Source organism: Nelusetta ayraudi, unplaced genomic scaffold (assembly GCF_046127955.1).
Source record: "Nelusetta ayraudi isolate G7.1 ecotype Tasmania unplaced genomic scaffold, CSIRO-AGI_Nayr_v1 ptg000057l, whole genome shotgun sequence".
In the NCBI taxonomy this organism is placed as follows: domain Eukaryota; kingdom Metazoa; phylum Chordata; class Actinopteri; order Tetraodontiformes; family Monacanthidae; genus Nelusetta; species Nelusetta ayraudi.
In genome coordinates this window covers 662,982-690,979 of record NW_027466107.1, presented here as the reverse complement: position 1 = coordinate 690,979, position 27,998 = coordinate 662,982, and the positions used below count along the sequence as shown (strand labels likewise).

The 27,998-nt window shown below is 48.8% G+C and overlaps 3 protein-coding genes and 1 non-coding gene across 4 annotated transcripts in view; 2 read left to right on the top strand and 2 right to left on the bottom strand.

Moving 5' to 3' along the window:
* The window catches only part of LOC142896770 (uncharacterized), a 69,982-nt gene that overhangs the window by 32,568 nt on the left and 9,416 nt on the right, over window positions 1-27,998 (bottom strand). The gene's annotated exons all lie outside the window — the stretch shown is intronic.
* eftud2 (elongation factor Tu GTP binding domain containing 2) lies at window positions 4-12,671 on the top strand. The gene is made up of 28 exons (XM_076038616.1): window positions 4-146; window positions 675-790; window positions 875-1,037; window positions 1,186-1,264; window positions 1,381-1,456; window positions 1,580-1,645; window positions 1,741-1,776; window positions 1,924-2,014; window positions 2,108-2,190; window positions 2,306-2,472; window positions 2,570-2,694; window positions 2,787-2,850; window positions 2,954-3,044; window positions 3,126-3,261; window positions 3,532-3,659; window positions 3,938-4,131; window positions 4,224-4,335; window positions 4,423-4,563; window positions 4,675-4,776; window positions 5,050-5,132; window positions 5,208-5,294; window positions 6,310-6,436; window positions 6,735-6,822; window positions 6,915-7,033; window positions 7,303-7,397; window positions 7,568-7,721; window positions 11,038-11,145; window positions 12,214-12,671. Exons 2-28 carry the CDS (start codon window positions 686-688, stop codon window positions 12,307-12,309), a joined length of 2,916 nt encoding a protein of 971 aa, XP_075894731.1. The 5' UTR covers window positions 4-146; window positions 675-685; the 3' UTR covers window positions 12,310-12,671.
* The window catches only part of gjc1 (gap junction protein gamma 1), a 36,264-nt gene continuing 24,870 nt past the window's right edge, over window positions 16,605-27,998 (top strand). Inside the window, exon 1 of the mRNA XM_076038664.1 lies at window positions 16,605-17,354. The gene's annotated coding sequence lies outside the window, so the exon portion shown is untranslated. The remainder of the gene's footprint in view (window positions 17,355-27,998) is intronic.
* trnac-gca (transfer RNA cysteine (anticodon GCA)) lies at window positions 27,385-27,456 on the bottom strand. The gene has a single exon. It is a non-coding gene; the product is annotated as a tRNA-Cys (tRNA).

Genomic DNA, 27,998 nt, shown 5'->3' with positions numbered 1-27,998 from the left:
GAGTCTCGTTGTTGCAGTAGAGAAAGCAATCCGGAAGTGGGCTCTCATGCGCATGGCGGTATTTGGGAAACTATTTATTTTCTGAAGCGGGCTTTTGTGCTGTTTGGGAAATATACTTTTGCCGACTTCATTGTGAATCGCCCCAGGTAAGCGGTGTTTGCAGCATGTTTGTAGGAATTCGGCGCTATTGATTCTCGATTTGTGAACCTCTCGACGTTGACGTTACTCAAACGTCGTCCTGAAGTCATTCATCGTGCCGCTAGCCAGCTAGCATGCTATCATCTGTCTTGCTAGCACACAACTTTCGGCAGATAAATTATTGCGAAAATTACCCAGCAAAGAGATGCGAGTGTAGTGTCGTGTGGACGGTCTACAAACATTTATTTTGCCGTTAGTGTACGTGGAAACAAACTAGTGCTACGCACTCGGCTAGTTGCATGTGAAGTTAGCGCTTCCTCCGGTTGCAGATAAGAATAGCGACAGTTATGTTTGGTTTAAAAGTAAATTATATGCACAGCTTTAGATTTCCTCGTTAGAATGTTTTTTTTCTTTCACAACACAACAGTAGAACTGTGCTGCTGGTCAAGGCATACTTGTCCGTCTGGAAACAATGGATTAGTTTAATTAGCTGATACCTCTATACGAGTATTATTGATCGTTTAATGTTTTTGCAGCCCTCTGCAACATGGAGACTGATCTGTATGATGAGTTTGGTAACTACATCGGCCCAGAGCTGGACTCTGATGATGACGACGATGATCTGGATGCAGATGACAGAGACGTTGACGAGGTACTTTCAAGGAGGAAAAAAATGTAAACGTCTACTCTTCACGAAATTACGTTTGTGCACGTTAAAAACAATGTTGGTTTACAGGGTGATGAAGATGATTATGAGGAGCCCGCTGATGCTGATGATGACGTCCCACACATGGAGGTGGTCCTCCATGAGGACAAGAAGTACTATCCTACAGCAGATGAGGTTTATGGGCCCGAAGTTGAAACTATTGTCCAGGAAGAAGACACGCAGCCTCTTACAGGTTGGATGCATCAACAAAAGTCTTTATTCTTCATTTGCTGCATTCACATAATAATGTGCAGCCTTCCCCTTTTTCCTAAATTGTTTGCTTTTGACAAAGCGCTGTTTGTCGACAAACACAAAACACTTTTTTTTTTTGTAAATTCTAGAGCCCATTATTAAACCAGTGAAGCATCGACAGTTCACCCTGATGGAACAGGAGCTACCAGCCACTGTTTACGATATGGAGTAAGTCAAGTCTGAACACAAATACGTTTTTTTAAGTCAGTTTTTATCAAATCTTTGTTTTCGTTCTACTGATTTCTTGGTTTAATGTCTAACTTCACTACTCCTGCCCTCGTCAGGTTCCTTGCAGATCTGATGGACAGTTCGGAGCTCATCCGTAATGTCACCCTGTGTGGCCACCTTCACCACGGCAAGGTGAGACTGTCTGTGCATGTGACTCACTTTCTACAAGCTGCATTTTTCTGACGGAACACATTTTGCTTGGTGATGAATAGTGGCGTTGTTAACCTTCTGTCTAATTTTGTTTGTTCTGCTCAGACGTGTTTTGTTGACTGCCTGATTGAACAAACGCATCCAGAAATTCGGAAGAGAGATGACATGGATGTAAGTGCTTACTGGAAAAAAAATTTTGACAACTTATTTCCCATCTGTCGGCGGCTGCAGCAGAAGTAACCATGACCTGTGTGTGTTTATTTCAGCTCCGGTACACTGACATTCTCTTCACAGAACAGGAGGTATGTGCCTAGTTGATCAATCATTTTGTGTATAATGTCTTAAATCGAAATATTATCAATAATAACTTTTTTATATAATAATAATACATTTTTTGAGTTTGCGTTGTTGCTGAGTTTATCCTATTTTTGTGTTTTTTTCCTCAACAGAGAGGAGTGGGTATCAAGAGCACCCCCGTCACAATGGTCCTGCCTGACTCCAGAGGCAAATCTTATCTTTTTAACATCATGGACACGCCAGGTACAACGAGCCTCCTCAATGTTTTTATCCGGACTTGTAAGTTCAGATAAATAGCCCTGAAAAGTGACCTAATGCCTCGTGTCTCCCTCAAAGGCCACATTAACTTCTCGGACGAGGTCACATCCAGCATGAGGATCTCCGATGGTATCGTCCTCTTCATAGATGCAGCAGAAGGAGTGGGTCACTTCTTTGATTCTTCTCTCTGCTCCCAACTCTGAAACGTGTCCACACAGAAAAACCACAGGGTTTTTGCCTTTAATGTGATCCTGGCTTTTGCCTGTTTCTGCCCAGATGATGCTGAACGCAGAGCGTCTGCTCAAACACGCTGTTCAGGAGCGCATGGCCATCACCATCTGCATCAACAAGGTGGACCGGCTAATCGGCGAGCTCAAACTGCCCCCTACAGACGCCTACTACAAACTGCGTCATATTGTGGACGAAGTTAATGCATTGCTCAAGTAATAGCCTGCACACTTTGACACTCTAACATGTTATTGCTGCTGTGTTACAGTGAAAGCTTTTCTTGACACAGATGGGTTTTTTCCCTTTGTGCAGGGACATCTCCACAGACCAGAACATGGTGGTGTCTCCTCTCCTGGGAAATGTGTGTTTTGCCAGCTCTCAGTACAGCATCTGCTTCACCCTGGGCTCCTTCGCAAAGATCTATGCAGACACATACAGTAAGACTTTCCTCTTTCTCCACTTCTTCTTGAAGTCATGCTAATGTAGATTAAGGTAAGAATGACCAATTTTTTTCTTTCTATATTTTCAGAGGACATCAACTATAATGAGTTTGCCAAAAGACTCTGGGGAGACATTTATTTCAACCCCAAAACGTAAGTAGCACTTTAAAAGAAGAAAAAAAAAAAATCCGTAGCCAAACCTTTTTGGTTGACATTTACCATTTTATGTCTGAACTCCTCTCCCCTCCCCTTTCAGTCACAAATTCACCAAGAAGCCCCCCAGCAGTAATTCTCAGCGCAGCTTTGTGGAATTCGTCCTGGAACCTCTCTATAAGATCCTCTCACAGGTTGGACACATGTGATGCCAGTTGATGTGATATTTGAGATACACAATATCTCATTCCTCACCTCACCTACTTACTCTCTAGGTGGTGGGGGATGTGGACACATCTCTGCCCAGGGTTCTGGACGAGCTGGGGATCCACCTGACCAAAGAGGAGCTGAAGCTGAACATCAGACCTTTGCTGCGGCTGGTCTGTAACCGCTTCTTTGGAGATTTCACAGGTACGTGTTGACTAGTGTGAACGTGTGTTCTATTTTAAGTTCAATTTATTATTTGTTATTGTGTTTTAACATTCGTGAAACAACATTTTCAAATCAGAGAATGGTTGTGAAGCAATGATCATAATCTGGATTATAATTTGTGTTCAAATAATCCTGTTTTTGGCACAATTCTGGCCCAGCCTTGTTGCAACTCTTGCGACTTGTCAGCAAGAAGACGGCGTCTTGCTGCATACAGATTGTGAAGTCGTGCGCTTGTCTTCTGCCTTGCAGGCTTTGTGGACATGTGTGTGCAGCACATCGCCTCGCCACAAGAGGGCGCTAGAAACAAGATAGAGCACACATACTCTGGAGGACTGGACTCGGCTCTGGGTGAGGCCATGGCTGAGTGCGACCCCGAAGTGAGTACAATAGAAGAAAGCAGGAAGTTCCACCTCATTAGCTGCTTTGAAGCAGACACATTATCTAATTGCAAAGGCAATACTCTAATTACGCCAACAGGATTTTTAATTGACTTGTAATCAATCGGCGATTCGTGAATTCATTCATCACACTTTTTCAAGTTTGGAGTCTCGCTGCCTTTTGTTTAACTTTAAGCTGAAGTGATGATCCACCGCAGTGGTGGAACTTTCCGTGGCCTATTTTCGCCCTCTAATCCTCGGCTCCTGCTCGCTGCCAGGGTCCTTTGATGTGCCACACCACTAAGATGTACAGCACAGAGGACGGCGTCCAGTTCCACGCCTTCGGCCGGGTGCTTAGTGGAACCATCCAGGCCGGCCAGCCTGTCAAGGTTTTAGGAGAGAACTACACCCTGGAGGATGAGGAGGACTCCCAGGTGTGCACTGTGGGTCGACTCTGGATTTCAGTGGCCAGGTACGCTGTCAGACTTTGCTCCCTCCGAGTGTCTGGAGAATCAGTCAGGCAGAAGGTATAAGTCTCACTTCTCCAATTTATATATTTTTAAGGTACCAAATTGAAGTGAATCGAGTCCCAGCCGGCAACTGGGTTCTCATCGAAGGCTGCGATCAGCCCATCGTCAAGACCGCCACCATCACCGAACCCAGAGGGAATGAAGAGGTCAGACTTGAAAGAGGAAGAACACATTGAAGGGTCATTAAACATAAAATATAGCCAAGCTCATATCTTTGACATTTCCCTCCTCAGGCTCAGATTTTCCGGCCGCTCAAGTTCAACACATCATCGGTGATAAAGATTGCAGTGGAGCCCGTCAACCCGTCAGAGCTGCCCAAGATGTTGGACGGGCTGAGGAAGGTCAACAAGAGCTACCCCTCGCTCACCACAAAGGTCAGTTTGCTGCACGGCGGCTGGCAGGAGTGTCGAGACCACCGGCGTCCGCCTGAAAAGTCACCTCATCCTGTTTCAAATGGGCTCAAATCACCTCATCAAATGTTTCAGGTGGAAGAGTCGGGCGAGCACATCATCCTGGGAACAGGCGAGCTCTACCTGGACTGTGTCATGCACGACCTGCGCAAGATGTACTCCGAGATTGACATCAAGGTGAAATTTGCTCATCAAGTCCTCAGTGTCAGCCTGGGAATCGGCGCCCTCTCAGTGGAGAGATGTAGCTTCACACTTGTGCTAAAAAACATTATACTCACTTCACGGTCATTCACGATGGTGCCAGTTTGTGGAAGTGGATTTTTTTTATTTTTTTTAACCGGGAACAATAAATATTTGCAATCTTAATTTTCCTCAAACGTCAACAGTTTTCCTGCTTCTTCCCTGGAACACAGCTAATCTCTGTCTAATTGCGTTCGCCTTCATTCACAGGTTGCCGACCCTGTGGTGACCTTCTGCGAAACCGTCGTGGAGACGTCGTCGCTCAAGTGCTTCGCTGAAACGCCCAACAAAAAGTGTGTAGGAAACCGCCGGCAGTGTTGTGGCTCCCCGCAAACGTGTGATTGACAGCTGTGCGATGTGATTGACAGGAACAAGATCACCATGATTGCTGAGCCCCTGGAGAAAGGCCTGGCTGAGGACATTGAGAACGAAGTGGTGCAGATCACATGGAACAGGTATGATGTGCAGCCGTTGAATGCGACCTTTTCATCAGCTGGAACGGTTTAACGTGCCTCTCGTGTGTCATCTGCCCCGCACGCCTCTGGATTTTCCCTCCTTTTACTCCAACATCGTGGTGGCCTTATTCATTTCTCCATATTTTCCAGCGGCTTTGACCCATCAGTCCGCCTCATTATTCCCACTACTTTGCAGACATGAATGAGCAGGCTTGTAGGCTGCGCCGTCATCTCCTTTAATTAAATGTTGCCATTGAAGAAGGTATTAAAAGCTGCAGAAGCCACCACTGAAAGAGTCATTTAAAATGTCAGGCCCGCTCTATTCGTACATTGCATTATTCTCAACTCCTTAGATGAAATTTTTTGTCTCCTTTCAATTTTTTTCTCAAATTTGGAGGCGGCAGAGAAATCTGCCACTAGTTCTCACATTTTCCCAGATAAAGCAAGTTTGAGAGACTTTATGAAAAATAAGCAGCCAGTTTCCCGCGAGACGTGTGGTGATGGAGCTGGTGCGTCACCTTGTCAGGTGAAAAGGCTCATTAGAGAGTCAGTGTTTGGAATGCTAAACAGTCGGCCGAGGATTTATTCGCCTTGTGCCTTTTAAAGTGCACAATGCGACCTCCTCGCTGCACACTGTGACCAGTGTGTGGCGGTTAAAGACCCTCCCACTTATATCGATCCGTGCCGCTCACGCTAATTGAATCATGTGCTAAAAGCGTGCATGAATTGTGCCGCCCGGCGGAGAGCATCTTCCAGCAGCCCTGCTGGACTCATCCGTCAGCCCATCTGGACGCAGCAGCGCCAGCGTCTGGCTGCAGCGCTGCCTGAGAAGTGACACACTTCACACACCATTAGAGCCAACCTTCGCTCTGCTCCTCCTCTTCCATTAACCTCTCTGCCCCTCCACCACCACCGCCTCCTACACCTCAATCAAGCAATCTCCTTAATGCCCCTGGCTGTCACGTGCAGGGCGTCGCTCAACCCCCGACCCTTTTCTCTCCTGCGCCCTCTGCAGAAAGAAGCTGGGAGAGTTCTTCCAGACCAAATACGACTGGGATCTGCTGGCCGCCAGGTCCATCTGGGCCTTCGGACCCGACACCACGGGACCCAACATCCTGGTGGACGACACGCTGCCCTCTGAGGTGGGTTCTGGTCGGGAAAATCCCAGTTTGGCAGAGCTGCTGCATGAGAGTGTTGAGGTCTTGGAAGATTTCACATGCACATGCACGAGCTTTTCCTGCCTCTGCCTGAAGCACCACAGTGTCCATCCTTGTTCCGCAGTGCCGGATCTTAGAGAGGCTTTAGGGAATTTCTATGAATCACATGCGGCCGGACCGGAGGAGGAACTGATCCCTGAAGACCTTTTCGGTTATTATTTCTCAACCAGCACTGGAGCTCCAGCTGAAGCCGTCTTTTTTTTTTTTCTCCTCTGTGCCGCAGGTGGACAAGGCGCTGCTGGGCTCAGTCAAAGACAGCATCGTCCAGGGCTTCCAGTGGGGCACCAGGGAGGGGCCGCTGTGCGATGAGCGTAAGTAGGAAGAGGAAGAGGAGCAGCAGCAGCAGCAGCAGCAGCGTCCAGCTGAGCCATACTAACTTCCTCATGGTCTACTCTCCTCTCAGCCATCAGGAACGTCAAGTTCAAGATCCTGGACGCTCTGGTGGCTCAGGAGCCGCTGCACCGAGGTGGAGGCCAGGTCATCCCCACAGCCAGGAGGGTGGTGTACTCCGCCTTCCTCATGGTGAGCCCCCCCGCTAACACCCACTCTCCTATTGTCCTACTTCTTTTCCATTAGTTCCCCCGAGACTCTGCTTTTCATCCTCACTTTTTCCCTTAATGTTCCATTAGCATGATTACACTTTGGGCTTTTTTTTGCTGACGTCTGTTTCTTTTGATTTGGACCAGACAATGTGTCTCTGGCCCCTCCCACGGCCACATGGTCCCTTCATACTTTGTGTCCAGTCAGAGTCTTTGTCCTTCCTCTAATCTTATAATTCTGCCACGTCTCAGGCCACGCCCAGGTTGATGGAGCCTTACTACTATATGGAGGTTCAGGCCCCGGCTGATTGTGTCTCTGCTGTGTACACGGTGCTGGCACGAAGGAGGTTAGTGTTTTCAAGTGTCAATTTTTAGCAGAAGGCTGTAAGCAAAGAGCTAAATACATGTAAAGCCGATGATTGCTCCACTGAAATCGGGATGATGACGAGTGAAATGTGAGACCTTGGCTGTGAACTGCACTCTGAGTTGTGGTCCTGTGTTGTGCGTCGCCCTTCAGGGGTCACGTCACCCAGGACGCTCCCATCCCGGGGTCTCCTCTCTACACCATCAAGGCCTTCATCCCGGCCATCGACTCGTTTGGCTTCGAGACGGACCTGCGCACACACACTCAGGGCCAGGCCTTCGCTCTGTCCGTCTTCCACCACTGGCAGGTAAACAGTCCCACCCGCTCCTCTCCACCCGCCATCTGCTGTACGCTTCTGGAGAAACGCACGCAGGAAGTTGTGACGGCGGCCTGCAATTGTGTAGTAGTGTGTGTGTGTTTATGTGCGACAGAGAGAGAGTTTTTGTGCATGCGTTGGTCTTCATTTGTCCATTAATTTACTGGTTGCAGAAATTCTGACTTAAGAGTTTTGATTTCTCATTGTGACCTGAAATAGTTCTTGAATCTAAAGTTTGAAGTGAGTGTCCTGGAAACTTCAGTTTGTAATTCAAGATCAACAGATCTTTACTGCGAAACGAGACCAAAAAATTGTCTAGAACACCTTAGTTCTAGCTAATATGCTTTTCTTCCTTTGTTATGATCCTTCAACACAAACCCCTGCATTGTTAATCTCCTCGGCCAATAAACATCAGCCGTAGAAAGGACAGATTGCCACCATGTCTCTGCTGTGAGGAGTGAAACGTCAAATAATATTTCACACTTGCTTTGATTTACTGGCAGCTTAATCCTCTTACTGAAGAGTGATTTCCTCACGTCCACTTTAGAGAGCCGGACAGTGACAGCAGCGTATAAACCTCTCACTCTGCCACTGGAGTTGACTTTTAAGAACTTTATGATTCATTTGATTTTTTTTCATTGTTGTTGGTGCTTCTTTGCTTGAGTGATTCATTGGCAAAAGTCTGCACATCTGCAGAGAAACGAGACATTTAACCCTCTGTTTGCAGCCTCCATTTCACCCTTAGCTTCCAGCTAAGATTGACGCTCTCTTGGACCATTCACGCGTTTTAACAAAAACGTTATAAAAAAACAAAAAACAAACACAATATTTCTAACATTTTGTACAATTGTGATTTGCCGGTGTTTCCATTGAATGGTGTGAAGCGCATAAGCCGTAATTCTCATAAAATCGTGCCCGCGAGATTTGACGAGAATCACGTTTGCTTTTCTGTGTTTGCTGGAAACGCAGCTGCTGAGGTCTCGTTGCCCCTTTGCAATGTCATAAAAAGGCAATTTTGTAGAATTTTGTAGAACCTTAAAGACTCGTGCATAGCCAATCGTGCAAATGAACTCACAAACAAAACCCAAAAAACACGATTCTCCCTCCAGGGGGGCAAATTAAATCCTTGTGTGCGTCCGTCAGCGGTGCTCGCATGCACAAACACAAGCACATGTTTACACTGCGCCGTGCTCACAAACGGAGCCGTGCAGCAGCAGCAGAGTGGCCGACCTGGTGCACATGACTGCAGCTCGGCCTGAATCGCTTGTGATGTGCCGTGTTGAGTCATTAAGTTGTAAGTCTAACGGAGCCGTCGCCGCCTGCCACGTCTGACGTGTGTTCACGTCGGCACACCGGAGACAAGTGTCACACAAAATTAGCTTCACCCAGGGAAGATTAGTGCACCGCCACATTTGTCTGTGAAAGGCTGAATAAAAGTCTCTCTTAGGGGAGGCATTTTATAATTTATCTTGCTCATTTACGCCGGGTACAAATGGATCTTCCATTAGGAATGAACACTTTCAATGCGCCATTTTCCAGGCGGGCAAACTTCTTACACCCAACTCGCACCAAAAGTGTCTGCGGCGGGTTTGCGGCGCCGTCGCAGCTCGGCAGCAGACCGCGGCCATTAAAGTCAGTGTGTAAGTTGACACCATGCGTGGCGCTGGATGCGTTTCGCAGGCGTCTCAGAAGTGTGAAACCGCTGAAGCTGCTCTGGTAAAATACACGGCCGCTCTACTGTTCACGCTTCACACGTCGCAACCGTGCCAATCACAGCGGGTCGAATCGTTAAGGCAGGAAGTCAATGATTGGAAATCAAAATATTCAATGTGCAGGAATTTGTTTTCCTATGTGCTGGATTTTACTGTGAAACGTCAACGTGACGTATCGGCTTCAACACTGTTCAGTTTGGCTGTCAAACAATAGAGCAGATTTCACTTTAAATCTCAAACTATGATGAAGGTAAACTTCACATACCTGCATTTTGTATGATACCAACAGTTCAGTTTGTTTGTTTATTTATTGATTGATTTATTTATTGATTTATTGATTGATTGATTGATTGATTGATTAATTAATGAATTTATTTATTTATTTATTTTATTTATTTTATTTATTTTATTTTTTTATTTTTTTATTTTTTTATTTACGCGCAGCGAGACTTGAGACACAGTTGAGAGCTCCAAGAGAGTTTTATTTTCACTGTTGTTTTCTTGACATGCACTAAACTACCTGGGTTGTTGCAATCCTCGCGTGAACCGATGGAGCCGCCGCTCAGCAGTGCGTTTGGTGCGAGGCTGCAGAGCGGTTTCCACACGGCTCCGCACCGTAGACACTTTTGGTGTAAATTGGGGCTAAGATTAAAGACTTTCAGTGGGCTGTTTTCCAGGCGGACACGCTTCTTAGTGCCAGATTACAAGCGACATTGTCTAATGATGCCAAAGTGTCCGTTAAAAGCAGCCACAGGTTGACTCTCTCTCTGATCAAGCAAGCTTTCCCTCCACCCTCGGACTGTGACAGAAGTGATTGGAGCTGCGGAGACGAGCCGCAGCAGCGGCTGAACCGGAGCCGTTGGCCTCCATTAAACTGGCGGGGCCAAACAGTTGCTCCCTCATTAGTGTGATGTAGTGCCGGCGTTGGCTTGCGAGCAGCTCGCTGATGAGTCGCCGTTTGTCAGCGGGCTCCCATCCATCTGTTGATTGGGCCTCAGCCTCCCTGGTTTTTAATCTCCCCTCAAGGCTGCAGCGTCTTATTTATCCACTTTAACGTGTCTCACATCCAACGTTTCCAGCGACATCCTCTGCCTGTTTTTTTTCTTTTTCTTTTTTTCTTTGCTCTCCGTTAAAAAAAAGGGAACTGACTGTAACATATCTAGGATAATGAGATCAGTTAGTGAAGGTCAACGCTAAGCTCCTTAAGAAGATGGATTCAGGGAGTCATTTCATAAAAGCCTGTGAACGCTCAAAGCTGCGGGTGCTAACGCTGCAACAGCACAGCACAGCAGTGCGTGCGTGCGTGCGTGCGTGCGTGCGTGCGTGCGTGCGTGCGTGCGTGCGTGCGTGCGTGCGTGCGTGCGTGCGTGCGTGTGTGTGGTGGGTGATGACATGGTGATATATTTATTTTTGTCCATTACACTGATGGACGTGCTGCTGACTCGGTAAGAATTAGACAGAAGTGCAACTGAATCACGTATTGGTTGAAAAGGTTGCAGCCTCCATTAGAAGTGCTCGCTCTTGGTGTTTAGTTTAGTTGCGTTTCCCCTGAACTCCCGCCCTGTGGCTGAATTCCATGTGTTGTTTTCTTGCAGATTGTCCCCGGGGATCCTCTGGACAAGAGCGTCGTGATCCGGCCTCTGGAGCCGCAGCCCGCCCCCCACCTGGCCCGAGAGTTCATGATCAAGACCCGAAGGCGCAAGGTGAGCCCCTCCCCTCGCCCTGCTTTCCTCTTCCTACTGGGGAACTCCATCCGTCCATCCATCCATCCTCAATACCCACTTCTTCCTGAGCTCAGGGTCACAGGGGTCATCTGGAGCCTCTCCCAGCTGTCACAGGGTGAAGGCAGTGTGACACCTTGGACAAGTGGCCACTTCAGCACAGGGCCACGTAGAGACAAACAACCATTCACACACACACACACACACACACACACACACACACCTAGGGCAATTAAGAGTTCCCAATTCACCTCACGTGCATGTTTTTGGACTGTGGGAGGAAGCCGGAGAACCCGGAGAGAACCCACGCAGACACATGGAGAACATGCAAACTCCACACAGAAAAGCCCCAGGGCTGGGAAAAGAAACACTCTGAGTAGACCATGGTAGGATTTTAGAGGAAAAGATACAATCAAAACCAAGTATAGGCTGAGTTTCTGAATAGTTGTAATTCAGAGCGACACTGTGTAGCAGAAAGTGCTTCAGGTATGTATTTGTTGCAGCGTGTCTCCTCTTTTCTTCTTTCTTATGCCTCTGTACTGAGAACAAATATACTTTCACATTTGAGATTTAAAGGAACTGATCATGACATCACTTTTTTAGCATAACTGACTGCAGTTTTAGTCAGAGTTATAATTAGAGTAGATAGAAATACCAACAGGGACATCCTCTGGATCCAACACAATGTTCTACTGCGTCTCTTGGCATTGTCCTCTAAACAGTGATGGTCCAGTGCTGCTGTACCCTTGTTTGCTCGGTGCTGCTGCAGCAGAGGCAGCCGAGGACCTGCAGGGAGTCGGTTTGTTTTGCACAAAACTCTGTGGTCTCAGTTTGTAAAAGTTTCTCTGTGTGAGTGGATGTAAAGGGTGATGGTCGGAAACGAGCCCATGGCAAGCGTAGTCCTCCGTCTCTTTGTTCAGCTTTACTTGCTCCTTTTGCCTGCAAGACCTATTGTGATTCAGTCAGTCAGTCAGTCAAACTTCTCAGGCTGCCTCTGGACTCTGGTGGCTGTAATGCAGCTGATCCCTTCCTTTTCTTCTTTGTCCTCAGGGTCTGAGCGAGGACGTCAGTATCAGCAAGTTCTTCGACGATCCCATGTTGTTGGAGCTGGCCAAGCAGGACGTGGTGCTCAACTACCCGATGTGAGGCAGCAGATCGGGGCTCCCTCGGCAGCAGGCCCTGGGGGGGCGTGGGGGGTGTTGTCGGTTATAATCTCAACACTGCTGCACAGAATCCAGTCAGAATCCACACGCACTCAGGTCTCACTGCATCATGAGTGTATTTCCTAAAAGTCGAGCCTCTGTGACAATAACTCACAGTCACCGTCTCTTTCAAAGGTGGTTTTATTGTTTTATTTTTCTGTATGTTCTTTTTTTTTTTTTTTTTTTTTTTTTTTTTTATTGTACAAATTGTCATTTTGTAGAAAATGAAAACGTAGAAACCTTTTTTCTAATGAAAAAAAAAATGACCAGGTATAAACTGAAATAAAAGTGTTGCTTGTGATGGAAGGAGAGGTGTGCTGTGTGCTTCTTTCTGTCTTGAAAAACGTGCTGTCACTGCTGTGTTGTGCAGCAGAGTGCTGCACTTGGCCACGTGCACGGCGCCATGGCGCAGAGTCGGAGCTCCGCTGATGAGTGATGGCTGCGTCTGCGTTGGCGGTGACTGATGGGCAGGACACTGGATGGTTGGAGGCAGGCGGGGATGCACCAAAGAGTGGAGTCATGTGATCTGATAAAGTTGTTGGGTTTTTTCCCCTTCACTTTAAAGGAAAAGAAATGATGCAACAAGTCAATCGTGGCAGACGATCACTCCGGAGATACTGGATTACATCCTGGGGTGAAAGGTTGTGAAATGAGTTTTGAAGCTAAATTATGATCCATGTTCTGAATGGATTGGTTGGATTAGAAAGTTTGAATAGTTCAATGTGAATGTCAATGGGGGAGGGGGTGTGAATGGAAGTACGAAACGCAAAATCCATGAGTTGCCATTCAAAACATAATTTCTGATTAAACAAAAGCCTTTTTTTTTTTTTTATGATAAACATTGATGATAAATAAGTTCACACTTGAATCATCTTAAAACACAAAAAAATCTTTATTCCAGGTTGCAAAAAAACACATTCTATCAACCTTTTTTTTTTTTTTATCACATCATGTGTATTTATTTAATCAATTAAATCCACATATATGATGGAGGTTTTGAGTTGTGCAAAAATAATATGAATTTTAAACAAATGATTTTTTTTTTCCTGCAGAAGTAACAAAATAACGTTTCTTCAGCCTTGTGCTTCACAGAGCTGGCCAACCTTGTCGCGCAGCGTTAGCATTAACGCATTCACATAGTTGCTTTCACGCTGACCACAAAGTGGCGACCTCTGATGGAGCCGCAGGTGACCAGCGTCTCGGAGACGCTCTCGTCGAGCGGCTAATGACGGCGAGCGAGCGGAGAGTTTAGCCGCACTTCAGCGCAGCTTCGGCAGTCCTGTCACACCTTCTGGAAGCTGGAGTGTCTGATCGGCTCAGACCTTCATCAGTCACCGATGACAATCCTGCCGGCGCTCCTGGAGGAGGAAGAGGAGGAGGAGGAGGAGCTGAAGAAGGGAAGAACTGAGCTGCTCTGACATTTGGACAGAATGTCAATCCTGTCCAGAGAGATGGGAGATGCTTCTCCCTCTTTCTTTTTTCTCGTCAGCACACGTGGCGACGGGCAACACGGTGGCCTTTTCCGAGGCTCCGGGGAAGGTGAGATGAAGGAAGCACGAAGGCTCCTCCCCCCTCGTCCAGGTCTCCGCATCCAGCAGCATCCTCACGTCTCAGTGCCATCAGAGGGAAGGAGGGAGGAAGGAGGGACGATCGGGCCTCCCCCTCCTCTTGCGTTGGCGTGAGTCGGGATCGTGTCTGGGCCCGCGGCGCCGAGACGGATGGCAGCAGCTCTCGCCGGTCTGAGCACAAGGTTCCCCCCAGCGCTCTCTGCAATCTGTGGTCCCTCTGTGCTAAATATAGGCAGGAGCAGGACCCGCGTGCAGCAGCGGCAGCTCAGGTCACCCTCTTCCTCCTCCTCCTCCTCCTCCTCCTCCTCCTCCTCCTCTTCCAGGACTCGGCACTCCAGTCCACCTCCTTCCATCGGGTCCCATCTCCATCCACCAGCACACACCTCTATCTGCCAGTGTCACGTGACCCAGTCACGCCTGTCCCTTTGTACCACCATCAGGAGCAGACCTTCACCTCTTCAATAGCCAGTGTGTCTGAGGCAGGGAGCTGCTGGAGTGAAGGGCCGCATCTGGGTAGGTTGCCCAGTCTCAGCAGTGTGAGTGACTTGAGTCAGCTGGAGTGAAGAAGATTATTGTCGGCTGGATTCTTCGAATAAAAGATTTCCGAAAACAGCAACTCCAACGTCAGCGTGATCCGAATCAGAACGCTTTATTAATCCCGAGGGAACTTTTGTTCCTAACGGTGCTCCATTCAACCCTCAAGACTGTACATGGTGCAAATACAATAGATGCATGCAACAAATAAAAAGAAAGAAAGAAAGAAAAGGCACACGGCTGTAAACAGAGTGCACATTTATCAAAGGGTGGAAGTGAATGATTGTGGTAAACGGTGGTTTCACAGTGAGGAGTTGGACAAGTCGAGTTGCACATTGCCATTTGTATTCTGCATCTTCCAAGAGTCACTATTTCTTCATTTGTTCATTTCACAGTCTAGCCATTTTTAGACCTTTGTCAAGCACTTTGTTCAGACACAAAGAAATGTCTGATGACGCTGTCTAATCTGACTATTCCACTATTGTTCCGCCGAGATTGATTGCTCAGCCGATTTCTCAAATTGTTTCTCAGAGATCCTGAGACCTCTCTGGATATGTGGAGAAGGCACATTTGGCCCTGTGTTTACAGTTTCCAGCTGAAATGCTTTTAACTTCCCGCTAAAACTGATGCATGTTTTTAAGGACACACACACACATACACACAAAATCCAAATGAAACAGGACAACCAGCACCCTGCATGGGCTGAGGTCACTGACCTTTGTGACATCACTAATTGCAAGAATGGTGTAACAAGCAGAAGAAGTAAAGGATGGATTTTTCTAAACTCTGGGGAGTTTGGATAATTGACAGCAAACACTGATGAATTGACTTTTGGATCTCTGAATCACTGCTTCCCTTCACCAACCAGGACCTGCTTACTGGACGTCTCCCTCCTAAACGCTCAGCCTCTGCGACAGACGATGGAGGGATGAGCAGGCGCTGTCGCTGCCCGCTGACAAGTCCAGGTCCGGCAAGGTCAGAGCTGCCACAGCCAAAAAAAAAAAAAGCAAAATCCCAAAACCCACATGACCACATGACTCCGACACCCCGAGGCCCCTGAATGGCCACCATACTGAATCACTCTCTAGTCACAGACATCAGACAATCTGGAGGTCAATCCATCTCAGGACACACACACACACACACACACACACACACACACACACACACACACACACACACACACACACACACACAGAGGAAGCCTCCCCTGCTGCTGTTGCATGGATAAGACTCAGACGGATGGAGCAGCAAACATGCAGAAACCTCCTGCCGATGTTAAATTTGATCAGTCAGTCGCACACATTTCTCAGTGCCTAAACACATGATCAGGTGGCCACTGTCTGATGGACATAGTGAAATGCAGCGCTTCCTGTCATGCATGTGCACTGAGTGGGAAATGAGATCTCGAGAAAATCTTCAGAACATCCAATGCTGCTAATGTCGATCACGTGAAAGAACATCCAATGTTGTTTGTGCCATTTATGTTGTTGTTGTTTTTTTTTGATCAGATGATGATGATGATGATGATGATGATGATGAAATTTGTGAACCATAAATTCTGGCACATGCATGTTTGGGTTTTATACAACAGACAAGGTTGTAATGTTTTGATTAAGGACAACCAGGACAGTTTCGTCAAATATTTCAATATATTTTAAGTATGCTCCCCTTGTTTTTTCATTATTTTATCACTTGATGTGTATGAAAATACAGGCAGGACATGAAAACAGCAAATGCCCTGAGAAAACAGGACCTTTTGAATCCCCTGTATTTATGTTAAAATGGCTCTTCATTCAGCTGCTGAATTTTTATTTCAGTGTTTTCTGGCGCATTTAAAAAAAACAAACAAACAAACAACACACACATTTTAATACCGTAAGTGCAAAGTCTGCATATTAATGATAATAATAATCATCATCATCATAATCGTGGTAATAATAATAACCAGGCGGAAGTGCCCTTTTCTCTCAGGCAGATGTTAACGGACCCGAGATGTGTGCTGACCTATCGGGTGCGCGCACTGTCAAAGCCACACGGACACGCGGCGCATCCTCGGCTCGCATCGCATCGCAGCTCCGGAACGGAAGCAGCAGCAGCAGCAGCAGCAGCAGCAGCTCGCCGAGATTCGAGGCGGAGGGTGACAGACGGACGGACGGACGGACAGACAGACGGGGAAGAGAAAGCGGGGGGAGGCGGCAGCAGCAGTCCGGCTGTCAGTCAGCGACACATCGGCGTGGCCGCTCCCGATAAATAGCGCGCGTCCCCGGATGGAGGAGGAGGACCCTCGGTGATCCAGGATGAGGGACGCGGCAGACGGAACCGGAGTCCGCCGGCACATGTGAGCGAGAGCTCCTCACACACCCCGCAGCCAATCAGCCGCCGAGGCAGGAAGCAATCAGCCCTCTCCCACTTCCACCGGCGGCAGGTCCGGAGCTCCGTTCCCCGTGACCCCCCCCACCCCCCCAAAAATATGACCAGGCCACCTTTGTCTCGCCGAGCTGCACCGGAATGGGCCCGCACGAATCCTGGCACCGCTTTTACGCAGCAGACCACATAAGTTCCATCGACCGAGAGACGCGGAGCGCTGCGCGGCGGTGCGGGGCGGTTCGAGGCGGGCGGCCACGGACAAAGAATGCCCGAGCTTCAGCGTCTGGCTGCAGCGGTGCTGAGAGACACCAGGAGCGGGGAGAAGAGCGGCTGCTACTGAGGAGACCCGGTGGTGGTGGTGGTGGAGGTGGAGGTGGAGGAGAAGGTGAAGGTGCCTGCTGAGGAGCAACCCGAGGCTGGGAGTCCACAGTCCAAAACCTCCCCCTTCCTCCCCCCCCCCTTCCACACAAAAAGGACCATCTTACGTCTTAAAGCATCTTCACAGACTCGCCGAGCGGTAAGACGCCTTCATCCCCCCCCCCCCACCCCCACTATTGGTTTAGTAATTTTTTTTTTGTCCGCGCGAGCAATGTTTGAATTGTGATGAATTTCTAAGGAGGCTCTGTTGATCTCTGGGTGTCACGGACGCGCCGCTTGGCACCGGAGCGCGCAGGCAACACTTGATGCTTGATGCCTTCCTTCACTCGCCTTTATTTATTTATTTATTTATTTATTTATTTATTCATTTTTGCCGTGGAATTCCATTGTTTGGATGTCTATGCATGTGTGTGTGTGTGTGTGTGTGTGTGTGTGTGTGTGTGTGTTTCAGCTATACGTTGGTAGAGGCCAAGCTGTGAGCAACAAGAGAACAACTTGTGCGCGCCTTTATTTATTAATGTGCTCATTTGAAAGGAAGCTTTGCTTCTAAATGCCTTCGGCCCCTGATCAGGAGCCAGTCCTCTGTCAGAGTGAGATCTGACTGGAAGCCCTGCGAGCAGAGACCCCTGCGGGGTGTCCAGATCTTTTGTTCTCCCACCACAACCTCAGTGTGTAGATGGATGGAGGGGCGGCGCTGGAGGAATGTATGTGTTGATGTGTGAGAGGGGGGGGGGGACATCTGCAGGAGCCGTTGAATTAGTGGCAGAGTTTGGAGTAACTGCAGACTCTGGAGGTGAATTATGACGAGTGGACGTCATCAGAGGAAGCTGCTGAACAGATTCATCATTGGTGTTGGGGCTCCTTCCTCACACTAAACAGCCTGAAGGTCTGCTGGGTTTTGTTTGGTTTGGTGTCTGTTTAAAGGTCACATGTGATGCAAAATTCAAAATGTATGATTTATTTTCTATCCCTGTGTTCTGGGTCGGTAACTTACCCACGAATGGGAAAAATCCATTGTTTACGTCTTCTGCTTGCTCGTTTGTTTGTCTTTTTTTAAAACGCGCACATCTGTGGGTAGTCCCCGTGTGATGTCACAAAGAGCACCAATACGTCTCCCAGATTATTTTTTTTTATCTCCTTTCAAGCACATGAAAGGTTCAACAAAGCATCCGTTTTGGCAGGAGGCTGTAAACAGAGGGCTAAATAAGCAGTGTTCTGGAGATGGTCGGGTATTCTTTTGATGAGTAAACGGGAAGGATGAAAGTGAAGCTCTGACAACGATGTCAAAGCTTTCAAGTACCTGCACACTGGACCGTTGCATCTTATTATTGTCAAATCAATTAACTCATTAAATAAAAGGGCCAATGTTTTTCCTTTTGACTGAGTGAGAATTTGCTCCGCTGCAGTGCTGCTGGCCTCCCGTCTGACACAATGTGCCCGTGCACACCTGCCGTATTTGGTGATTATCTCATCATGTCTCTGGTCGATGCGTCAAAAGGCGGCGGTGCTTCTAGTGGGAGCCATTAACCTGGGGAGCCACTGCTTCACCGAGATGGAGCAGCAGCAGCAGCAGCAGCAGCAGCAGCAGCAGCAGCAGCCTGGTCGCCTTTGAAAAATCCCTCGCTGGCTTCCCTCCCACACACACCCGGTCGATCTCTGCGTGGAGCTTTTGTCAACGACGTGCGCCAGCCGCAGCTCCGACATCAGGGGCCGTAGTGGCGCCCTCGCTGCTGCTGCTGCTGCTGCTGCTGCTGCTGCTCCCGCTGCTGCTCCCGCTGCCACTGCCGCTGCTCAGAATACCCTTGCTGCCGTGCGTAAAGTCATTGCGTTGTTGGGACGTCGCCAAATGAAAGAGGCGTGCGGCCGACTGAGTGATGCCCGCCGTCCACAAGATGCTGCGTATTTATCCAGAATTTATTCCTTGGTGGGCTGCCAGTGGGAGCACATCTACCTCCACTCGCCCTCCACTCCGTCTTCTTCATCTCTCCAGGCCGCCACATTCGCATTTTCTGCATTTCGTGGGGAAAAAAAATTGTCTGGATTTATGTCAGGCTGGCGCTGGTGCTGGGGTTGGGGGGAGGGGACATGCGTCATTGTCAGCCACTTTCTGCTGCGTGTACCAGTAAGTAATGTGTTGGAGGTGGAGGTGGCGTTGACCCCTGTGACCTCCACAGGCCGAGAGCGATGAGGGGCAGATTGTGTGTGGCAGCCAGCAGGGGAACCCCCCACTCCTTGCCCCCCCACACTCCCACCACCACCATCGTCCCTCCTCGGTCTTCTTCTTCCCCAGTCAGTGTAAACACGGTGTCTTCCTGTTATTAATTTTGTGACACTACAAAGAGCAAGATGAGCTTCTTTGCTCAAATAGCCTTAAGAAAATAAATGTTTTACCAATGAAATGAATTTTGAATAAATACAGAAGGTGCCTAAAATGTCAAGTGGATAAAGCCGACTACAAACCGCTCATTCACATTTATTTAATTCTTTTTAGATTTAAAATACACACTTGGAACCTGCACCACAAAATTCCTCCTGATGGAGTGATGACACAAATACAGGGAAATAAAAACATGCAATATTTTAATTTCAAGAAATGTCTTGTTTTATTACCATATTTAATTATTATACTTATTTATGTAATAATCTATAAAGTGCTTCAGATCAAATGCTGTAATATTTTTTTTTTTATTGTCAGAGACACTTTGTCTAAGAAGACCAAAAAAAAACAACAATATTTGTATTCTTAACGTAAAGATAAAATCATTCATCATTTTAAAAGGCGCATTTAAAGGCACAAAGAGCTCAATTTTCAAACACACTCACACACTAAACATAATATTTACACTGAATGACATCCTCCAATCAGAAAACACCACTGCTTTGAATCCACTTCTTCCACTTCTTCACCTCTTTGACCTTTAGATCATTTTTTTTTTTTCATGTAATCACCTGCAGTTGGACCCGGAGTTAATTCACAATCACCCCCCGACTGTGTGGAGGAACCACATCGTGTGTGTGTGTGTGTGTGTGTGTGTGTGTGTGCGCGCACAAGTCAATTACATGGCAGACGAGCCTCCATCTGGATCAATAGGAGTAGCTCACTTCCTGTTCGCGCCTTCCAGCATGTAGACGCGGAGGGTTTCTGCTTGTGGTGGGCGAGCAGCAGGTGTTTCCACAGCCGTCGGTCTCGGTTCCGATCCGCTCCTCCTCCTCGCCCCACCTCTGGCTGGCTTTGTGTGAAATTTCCAGGTGTTGCGCGGTCTGTCTTGTTGAGCAGACGGCCTTAATCCTCGGGCTGCAGCCTGCCATGGAGGAGCACTGAGTGTCTGCCTCAGGCGGCCGTCCCGTTAGAGTGTCTTTGTAACGGGCAGGTGATTCAGGAGTTGATGTCCGACGGCCGTCGCCGGGGAGTTGCACGGCGGCCGCGTTTCGCCATTTCGGGAGCGGGCAAAATGGCAATTTTCTGAGAGATTAGCTCCGCAGAAGCGGATTGGATGAGCTCGGCGACGGCGATACGGCGCTAATTGGCCGAGGCCCATCTCAGCGCCGCCACCGCTGCGTCTTGAGATAATTGCTCTGATTAAAAGTGGACTGTAATTAAAGCGAGGTCCTTCACGGGGTCTGGACGAGCACATCTGCTGCTGCTGCTGCTGCTGCTGCTGCTAAAAATGAAATGGCTGATATTTAAAGTGGGGGGGTGGGTGTGGGTGGGGGGTGGGGACTCCGAAATATGCTGATGACGGCAGCCAGTCGGGTCGGGGAGGGAGTGGGGGGCAGCTGCGTCGCCGTGTGTGTGTGTGTGTGTGTGTGTGTGTGTGTGTGTGTGTGTGTGACTCAGGATGACTCCCCGGGAAAACGGGCCCCGCGGTCGGCCCTGACCCTTTCGGAGAGCACGCCCCCACCCTCCCACGCACGTGTCGGCGCAACGCCACCGCTCCCTGCACCCCCCTCACTCCCCACACACACGCACGCAAACACACACCGCCTCCCCCCCCGCCCCCCCCTTTCTTTCCCCACCTTTTTTCCCGAAAGTGTGCGGCGGAAGGCGGAGCGCGGTCGACCTCGCCGGGAATCCTGCCGACCTTCGTTACTCCGCCGCCGCCTGGCCGAGCCGAGGTGCCTCGCTGTGTTTGCTCGCTGTGCGTCTATTTGCAAACAATGGGAGGGAAACGTGCGAGCGCACGGTTGCTGTGTGCTGCTGGTTCTACTAGTTACCACAGCGAATGATTGGACGATTAAAACCAACTGCTTTGTGAAGCGAAATATTTTATATGTCGCAAATGTTTTCCTGTAAAAAAAATAGCGAGTTAGTGTATTTTGGAGTAATCTAAAAAAAAGTTTCAGTTTGTATTTACAATGCAAGAATTTATGTGAAAGCATTTTTATATATATTATATAAATGATAATCTTTAAAAAATAATTTTTAAAATGTAATTTTTTTTCGTTTTTTCAAATTTTGTTGGCTCGATCCGTTTGCTGGTGTTACACCACACGGGTGTTTCCCTCCAAACCTCTGGTGTGGACTGAGTTCCTGTTAATTTATTCATCAAGACCTTTAACTCTACAAGCGTCGCAGCCACAACTCATCATCTTCAAGGTTTCCTCCTCGAGTGCCGAGACGAGTGGATTCCCAGGACGCCGGGCCGATTTTCCTCGCCAGCGTCTCTGCTCGTGTCAGACAAAGTGTAACGTTTAAATCATCCCCAGCGATGTGGAGCAGAGATTCCGGTGCGAGCGAGCGAGGCGGCGGAGCAGCAGCAGCAGCAGCAGCAGCAGCAGCAGCAGGAGGGACTCGAGGGGGACGGGGGAGGGGGAGAGAGGAGACGGACGGAGAGCCTCCCGCTGAGTGTGGATGAAATCAGAGAGACGGCCGGTCGGGTTCAGTGGAAACAGTGGCCGAGCTCCTTCCTCCTCCCCTGGGAATGTAACTAGCAGAGCAGTGTCCACGCACACACACACACACACACACACACACACACACACACACACACACACACACGCACAGACAGACGCACTGAGGCTAGGGATGTTTATGCTCCAGTCAGTGTTGAACATGCATATTCAAACTGATCCGTCAGATGCCGCGAATTTGTGCACGCTGACACATTTACATACGAGCTGGGCCGCGGCGAGATGCAGGGTGACAGGTCTTCTGCTGCCTACACCCCCCCCCCCCCCCCCCCCGCCCCTTCCCCCCAGGGATCACCGGCTGGGGGCGGGGCCACAACGTGACGGGGCTGAAGCCAGAGGGGCGGCCCCTCATTCAACCGTCCGACTCTGGTGTCACCGCGTTCACCCCCCCAACACACACACACCCGCGCACACGCACACACGCACACATTAGGAAACATATCGGAATCCGTGTTCAATCTGTGCCACGGCGTGGCGCATGGCGAGAAGGCATCATGTGACACAACTCACACCTGATTGGTCCAGACCCTCCCCTCCCCTCCCCCTCTTCCTTCCCCCTGCGTGGCCGTCACAGGTTCACGGAACCGAGGCCGACACCTTGTCACCGCCGTGCCTGGTGCACTCAGCCAAACACACACACACACACACACACACACACACACACACACACGCACGCATGGGGGGAAATGCTGGACCTCTGAGCAGCAGAGGGAACTCCGAGGACAGGCGCTGCACCTCCTGCAGAGGAAGCACTGACTCAACGTAACAGCAACAACAACAACACCCGAGTCCCACATTAGCGCCATCTCATCAGTGCTGCGTTAGCTGATGTTGACTCCGCCCCCTCGACCCGCAGCTGCACGCCACGTCCCAGCTGCCCCTGCTGAATCCAGGAGCTCGGAAGAAGTCACCGTAAACACGCAGGGGTTGGTTGTCTGAGCTGGAGTCGCATCGATTTCCGGCCAGGAATCATCAAAATGCAAGGGTGAAATTCACCACGTGGATAATTTAACACTCGAGTTTGCTTGAACACGAGGTCCGACGAAGCCTCGCTCAGTGAGAGCGGATGTTAGCAGCTCGGCGGTGTTGTTTGACGCCTTGTTTGACCGTCTCCAGGAATCATTTCAGCCAATTGAACAAGTGGTGGCGACGCTATTAGAGAGGGAGTATAAAAAGCTGGAAAGAAAAGCTGGGGGTTATTTTTAGCCCACTGTTCTATAAACAAGATGTTCCTCCAGACGCTGAGATGCTCCAGGGGACGACGTCTCCTCCTATGGAGACCTCGGAGTCGGAGTCAGCTGGAGGTTCCCTGGAGCACCGCGAGGCCTTCAGAGGACCCAGGCTCTGGGCTTGTCAATGAAAAAAATAAATACATTTATCAAGTGGCAATTTTTATGACATCCGGAATCCTGAGAAATCAATGTTTTGACCGGAGGATGTTTTAATTTTGGATGCAGGGAAGCTGCACATCCTCTCAGCCTATCGGAACTCCTTTACAGGCGACTGCAGGCAGGAAAGTCAAACTTGGACTGTTTGCTTCACAAATGTCAGGAAGCGGCTCTGTTTTACAAGACATTTGCCCAGTTAAAGTCTGTAAACCGACAAAATTTCACAAATCAGCGGAGTTCATTTCTCATCTGTGTGACACAAGCCCGTAGAAAACATTTTTTCAAGGACAGTACGGCTCTTAAACTTGAAAGTTTGTCCGAAAAAAAGCCAACATTTTGGTTGTCACGAGGTGTGAAAATCAGCCAGTTGGCAGCAGCAGCTCACGGCTACATTACAGATTTTCCACAGCCTTCATAAAAAGAGTGAGAAAAGATGTTTTCAACTTCACCTTGACATTCATTTCATTCTGTATTTCTTTGTCATGGTTCAACACAAGAAGCAAAAATAGTGATGCGGATATTTTATGTTGGATCAATAATGATTCAAGTGAGTCACTCGTCAACATGCTTTAGATGTGGCTCAACTTGCGTCTTGTTGTGCTGCTACAATTGCCTTGTAATTGACCTTCGTGGACCAATCAGGTGTTTTGATTGATTGGTTGCAGCTGGTGCATGAACAGACGGATTCATTTTCCAGAGATGAGTTTTGAATAAATGAATTCATCTTTTCTTACTTTTTGTAAAGTAGCAAACGCACCATTTGACTGCATAATTTAAGAATTTGTCGTGACTGACGTAAAAAAAAAAAAAAAAAGATTTAAAAAATGCAAACTCGCATCGGCACATGGTGGTGGTGAGGTGACTCCGCCCCACTTTGCCCACGTCACCCTCCTGGTTTCCTGTTACATCACTGCCGCCACGTGACGTGTCTCCCAGGCCTCTCTCTCTCTCTCTCTCTCTCTCTCTCTCTCTCCCCCCCCATCTCTCTCTCTCTAGCTCGCCCGTCCTCGCCCTGTCACGTCTCCCGCGGTCTCGGTTTAAACAAAGTAACATTCATACATGAGTGGCTCTGCGCGGCCACAAGGCCTCGGGATCATCCCAGCCGGCCACGGCCCGCCGTGGTGTGATGGGGAGGGAAAAGCCCCCCGGGTGGGAGGGACGGATGGAGGGACGGAGGGAGGGTGGGGGCGGGCGGCACTGATGCTATCGTGCTAATAGTGTAGCCCCCGCCTTCCACATTCTAGAGAGAGGGAAATGGGCATGGGGGGGGTGGGGGGGGGTTCAGTTGACAGAAAGGCTGAAGGCTCCACTTTAAATAGCGCTTGGCTGTTTCTGTTTTTATTTTTTGAACCCTTCTGTTTACTATTGGTCCTGACTCGTGGGTCAGGAGTCGAGGGAATGCAGCATCACTTCCAACCAGGCCCTGAGACCAGAGCATTTACATAAAGATTACATTAAAAAAAAACAACGTGTTTGCACGGCGGATGGTGATGACTTGGTACTCGTGTGCCGAGGCCGTAGGGAAGAGCAGCAGCAGCGGCAGCAGCAGCAGCAGCAGCAGCAGCAGCAGCAGCAGCTCCCCCGGCTGGCAGCGTACGTCTGTCTCTGGATCGTCATCCCGGCCAGCGTCTGGGCTTTGACGCGGCAGCAGCAGCAGCAGTGCAGCAGCAGCCTTTGTGACCCGTCGGGCCTGGAGGCCACGCCCCCCAGCGGGCCGTGCGCGGTCAGTTGCCGGAGGGCCGGCGAAGTTGTCTTGCGCGCTAACCCTGCTGATTTATTCCTTTCAGGTGCGATTTGTGTCTGGGAGGTTGTAATCCTCAGCAGCACACGCTGTTGCCATGTGAACAGAGTTTTGCGGCTGAAATAGATAAATAAATAAAGGCGGCTCATGGAGAAGCTATGTTGTACAGATTATATTGGAGCAAAATGTGTGTGAAATTTGAAATTGTCGATGAAAATAAGCACCATGATTTGAATTTTTTTCCAAAAAAAAACCCCAAACCCAACAGAAACATATGTGTGCTTTCATTTTAGAAATTATTTATTTTTCTCAGATTTTTTTGTGAGACTGGCAAGATGGATGTGTAATATTTCAGACCTGAAACTGCAGCAGTGTGATTTCAGACTTTTTACCCGCCAAAATCCCAGACAGCCCCTGACAATTGAATCTGTGCGATTGTTTCCACGTCTTGCGGGCGACAGCGGCGGAGAGGAAGACGCTGTGCTGCGAGCAGAACTTTCCCTCTTTCATGTTGATCTGAGCTCCTCTTCTAACAGCAGTCGACCCTGAAGAAGAAGAGAAATGTAGGTTAACGTAAGCACAGCGCTGTGTGGTCTCTAATGTGATGAAGGGGCTTTCATCAGGTTGCTGTGTGCACACGAGTACGCGAGACGTACACACACACACACACACACACACACACACACACACACACAGAGGGAGTCTCAGCTCTGCCGCCTCTGCGTTTTCCCCAAGGCGACAATCGATTTATGGAGTCTATTATCTCAGCTTAGGGAAGCCGACGTTCACTCTGTCCTCCGTCAGATACAAACCTCATTCCAGCCTCCGCTCCTACTCCTCTTCCTTCTTTTTTTTTTTGTTTAACCACCCCCCTCCTTGTTCCCCGCCCACCCGGCGCTGAGCCTCGTCTTCTCCTCCTTAGATCCCGTGTCAGCGTCTTTATTTCCTGCCAACCAGACCTGTCGGTTGACGCGGCGAGCGCCGATTCAGTGATTAAAGTTGCATCGGAACGCGAGTTTCCGAGGGCGAGAGCTCGTCGCTGCAGACGGGTTCCTCCTGTTCTTCCCGACGCCTCCGTCTCTCCGTCTCTGCGGCTCCCACGGCCTCCCGCTTTCTGGCAAAATGCACTTTTCCAACCCGTCCATCCATCCATCTATCCTTCATCCATCCATCCATCCATCCACCCACCTATCCATCCATCCATCCATCTATCCTTCAGCCATCCATCCATCCATCCATCCATCCATCCAGCAACCATCCATTAATCCGTCCGTCCGGCCGTCCATCCGCTCGTCCGTCTGTCCATCCATCCATCCATCCATCCATCCGTCCGTCCGTCCCTCCGCTTCCTCCGAGTGTTTTGTGCTGGATTTGATTGCTCAGTTCCGTTTGCATTCAGTCGCCATCTGCTGAGTTTGGCAGTGAGGCTGAATCAATTCCTGGTGTTGGCAGCTTTTCACCGACTCGCCTACTTCGCTTCTTTGAGAATTCATTTCATCCTTTTTTTTCTTTTTTTACCCCCCTCCTCCCCCACCCTCTAACTCTCTCTTTTTCTCCAGTACGTTTTTGATCTCCAAACAGTAAACAAAACGCCGGCTGGGTCCACAGGGCTCGGAAAAAGACTCCTCGTCGGATAAACAGCTCGCTGACAAACGAGCCTCGGCATCTGTTGCAGAGACGGAGAGTAAAAAGAGACGCAGAGCTGGAATTTAACCAACAAGTGCACATGAAAAGGTTTTCTGTTTTGTGCATGTGAACGCGGAAACAGCAACCACCTGTCGTAGTCATGACAGTTAAAGTCAAAGTGATTGTCACATCCCAAAGGATGCCAAACTCATCCCCTGAGGGAGCGGTGGGCAGCAGTGGTGCTGTGCTTGGGTATCACTGGGTGATCTAACAACCCAATTCCAACCCTGATTACTGAGTGCCAAGCAGTCTCAGGGGGGGACGCGCTACCACTAGACCACTGAGCTGCTCAAAGTTTAATAATGAGGCTTTTGTGTCCCAAAACATGTTTTTAATTTCTCTCATTTTTGTCTTTCTTTTGGAACAAAACGCCTAACTATCAAACCAAACATGTAACATTTTGGAACATAAGTCAGTAAAGCTAAAATATGGTGAAGGACTGAAGGGGGCATCCAGATTTGAACCGGAGACCTCTTGATCTGCAGTCAAATGCTCTACCACTGAGCTATACCCCCTCTGTGGTAGTAGCAGGGCCTCTTTGTTCAGGCCTCTGACACTCATTGTATGTAGAGCCACACCCCCTCTACCTTCCCTGTGTGTGAGCATACAGTGATCAGTTCTGACCTTGATCCTCCTTCTCCAAGATGCAGTTGTGCTGTTATTGCCAGAAATGAGCCTTTTCTTTTCTTTTAATTCCATATGAGCCATTCTTGGTAGGAACTAGAGAACTCTGTAGCCAGAGGAAGCCAGAACAGGGGTGACGACGTAGGGGATTATTAAGCTAATCACAAAAACGTGGAGAAGAACAAAGAGACTCGTTCAGATGGGAATGAATAATAAAAAAAAGCTACCACTAGACCGTTGAGAAAATACAGTATGTTTTTCAGAATGCATTCAAGGCCATCGCAAAACAGATGTTGACGTTAAAAAAAAAGCTTGCTCTTGGCGTCTAACATTGTTTTCGTGCTAAAAGCTAAACAGTGGAGGGTCACTGCTGACAGAATATGCTGAACAATTCCGATTTATTTTTCCCTCCGTGTTGCTCCTGGAAAACATG

What these genes read in the sequence shown, in the direction of transcription:
- eftud2 (XM_076038616.1), top strand. Translation starts at nt 686, where the DNA reads ATGGAGACTGATCTGTATGATGAGTTTGGTAACTACATCGGCCCAGAG. An exon ending in GATCTATGCAGACACATACA is followed by an intron (nt 2,695 to 2,786) that starts GTAAGACTTTCC and finishes CTATATTTTCAG; the next exon opens with AGGACATCAACTATAATGAG. An exon ending in TCAAGACCCGAAGGCGCAAG is followed by an intron (nt 11,146 to 12,213) that starts GTGAGCCCCTCC and finishes CTTTGTCCTCAG; the next exon opens with GGTCTGAGCGAGGACGTCAG.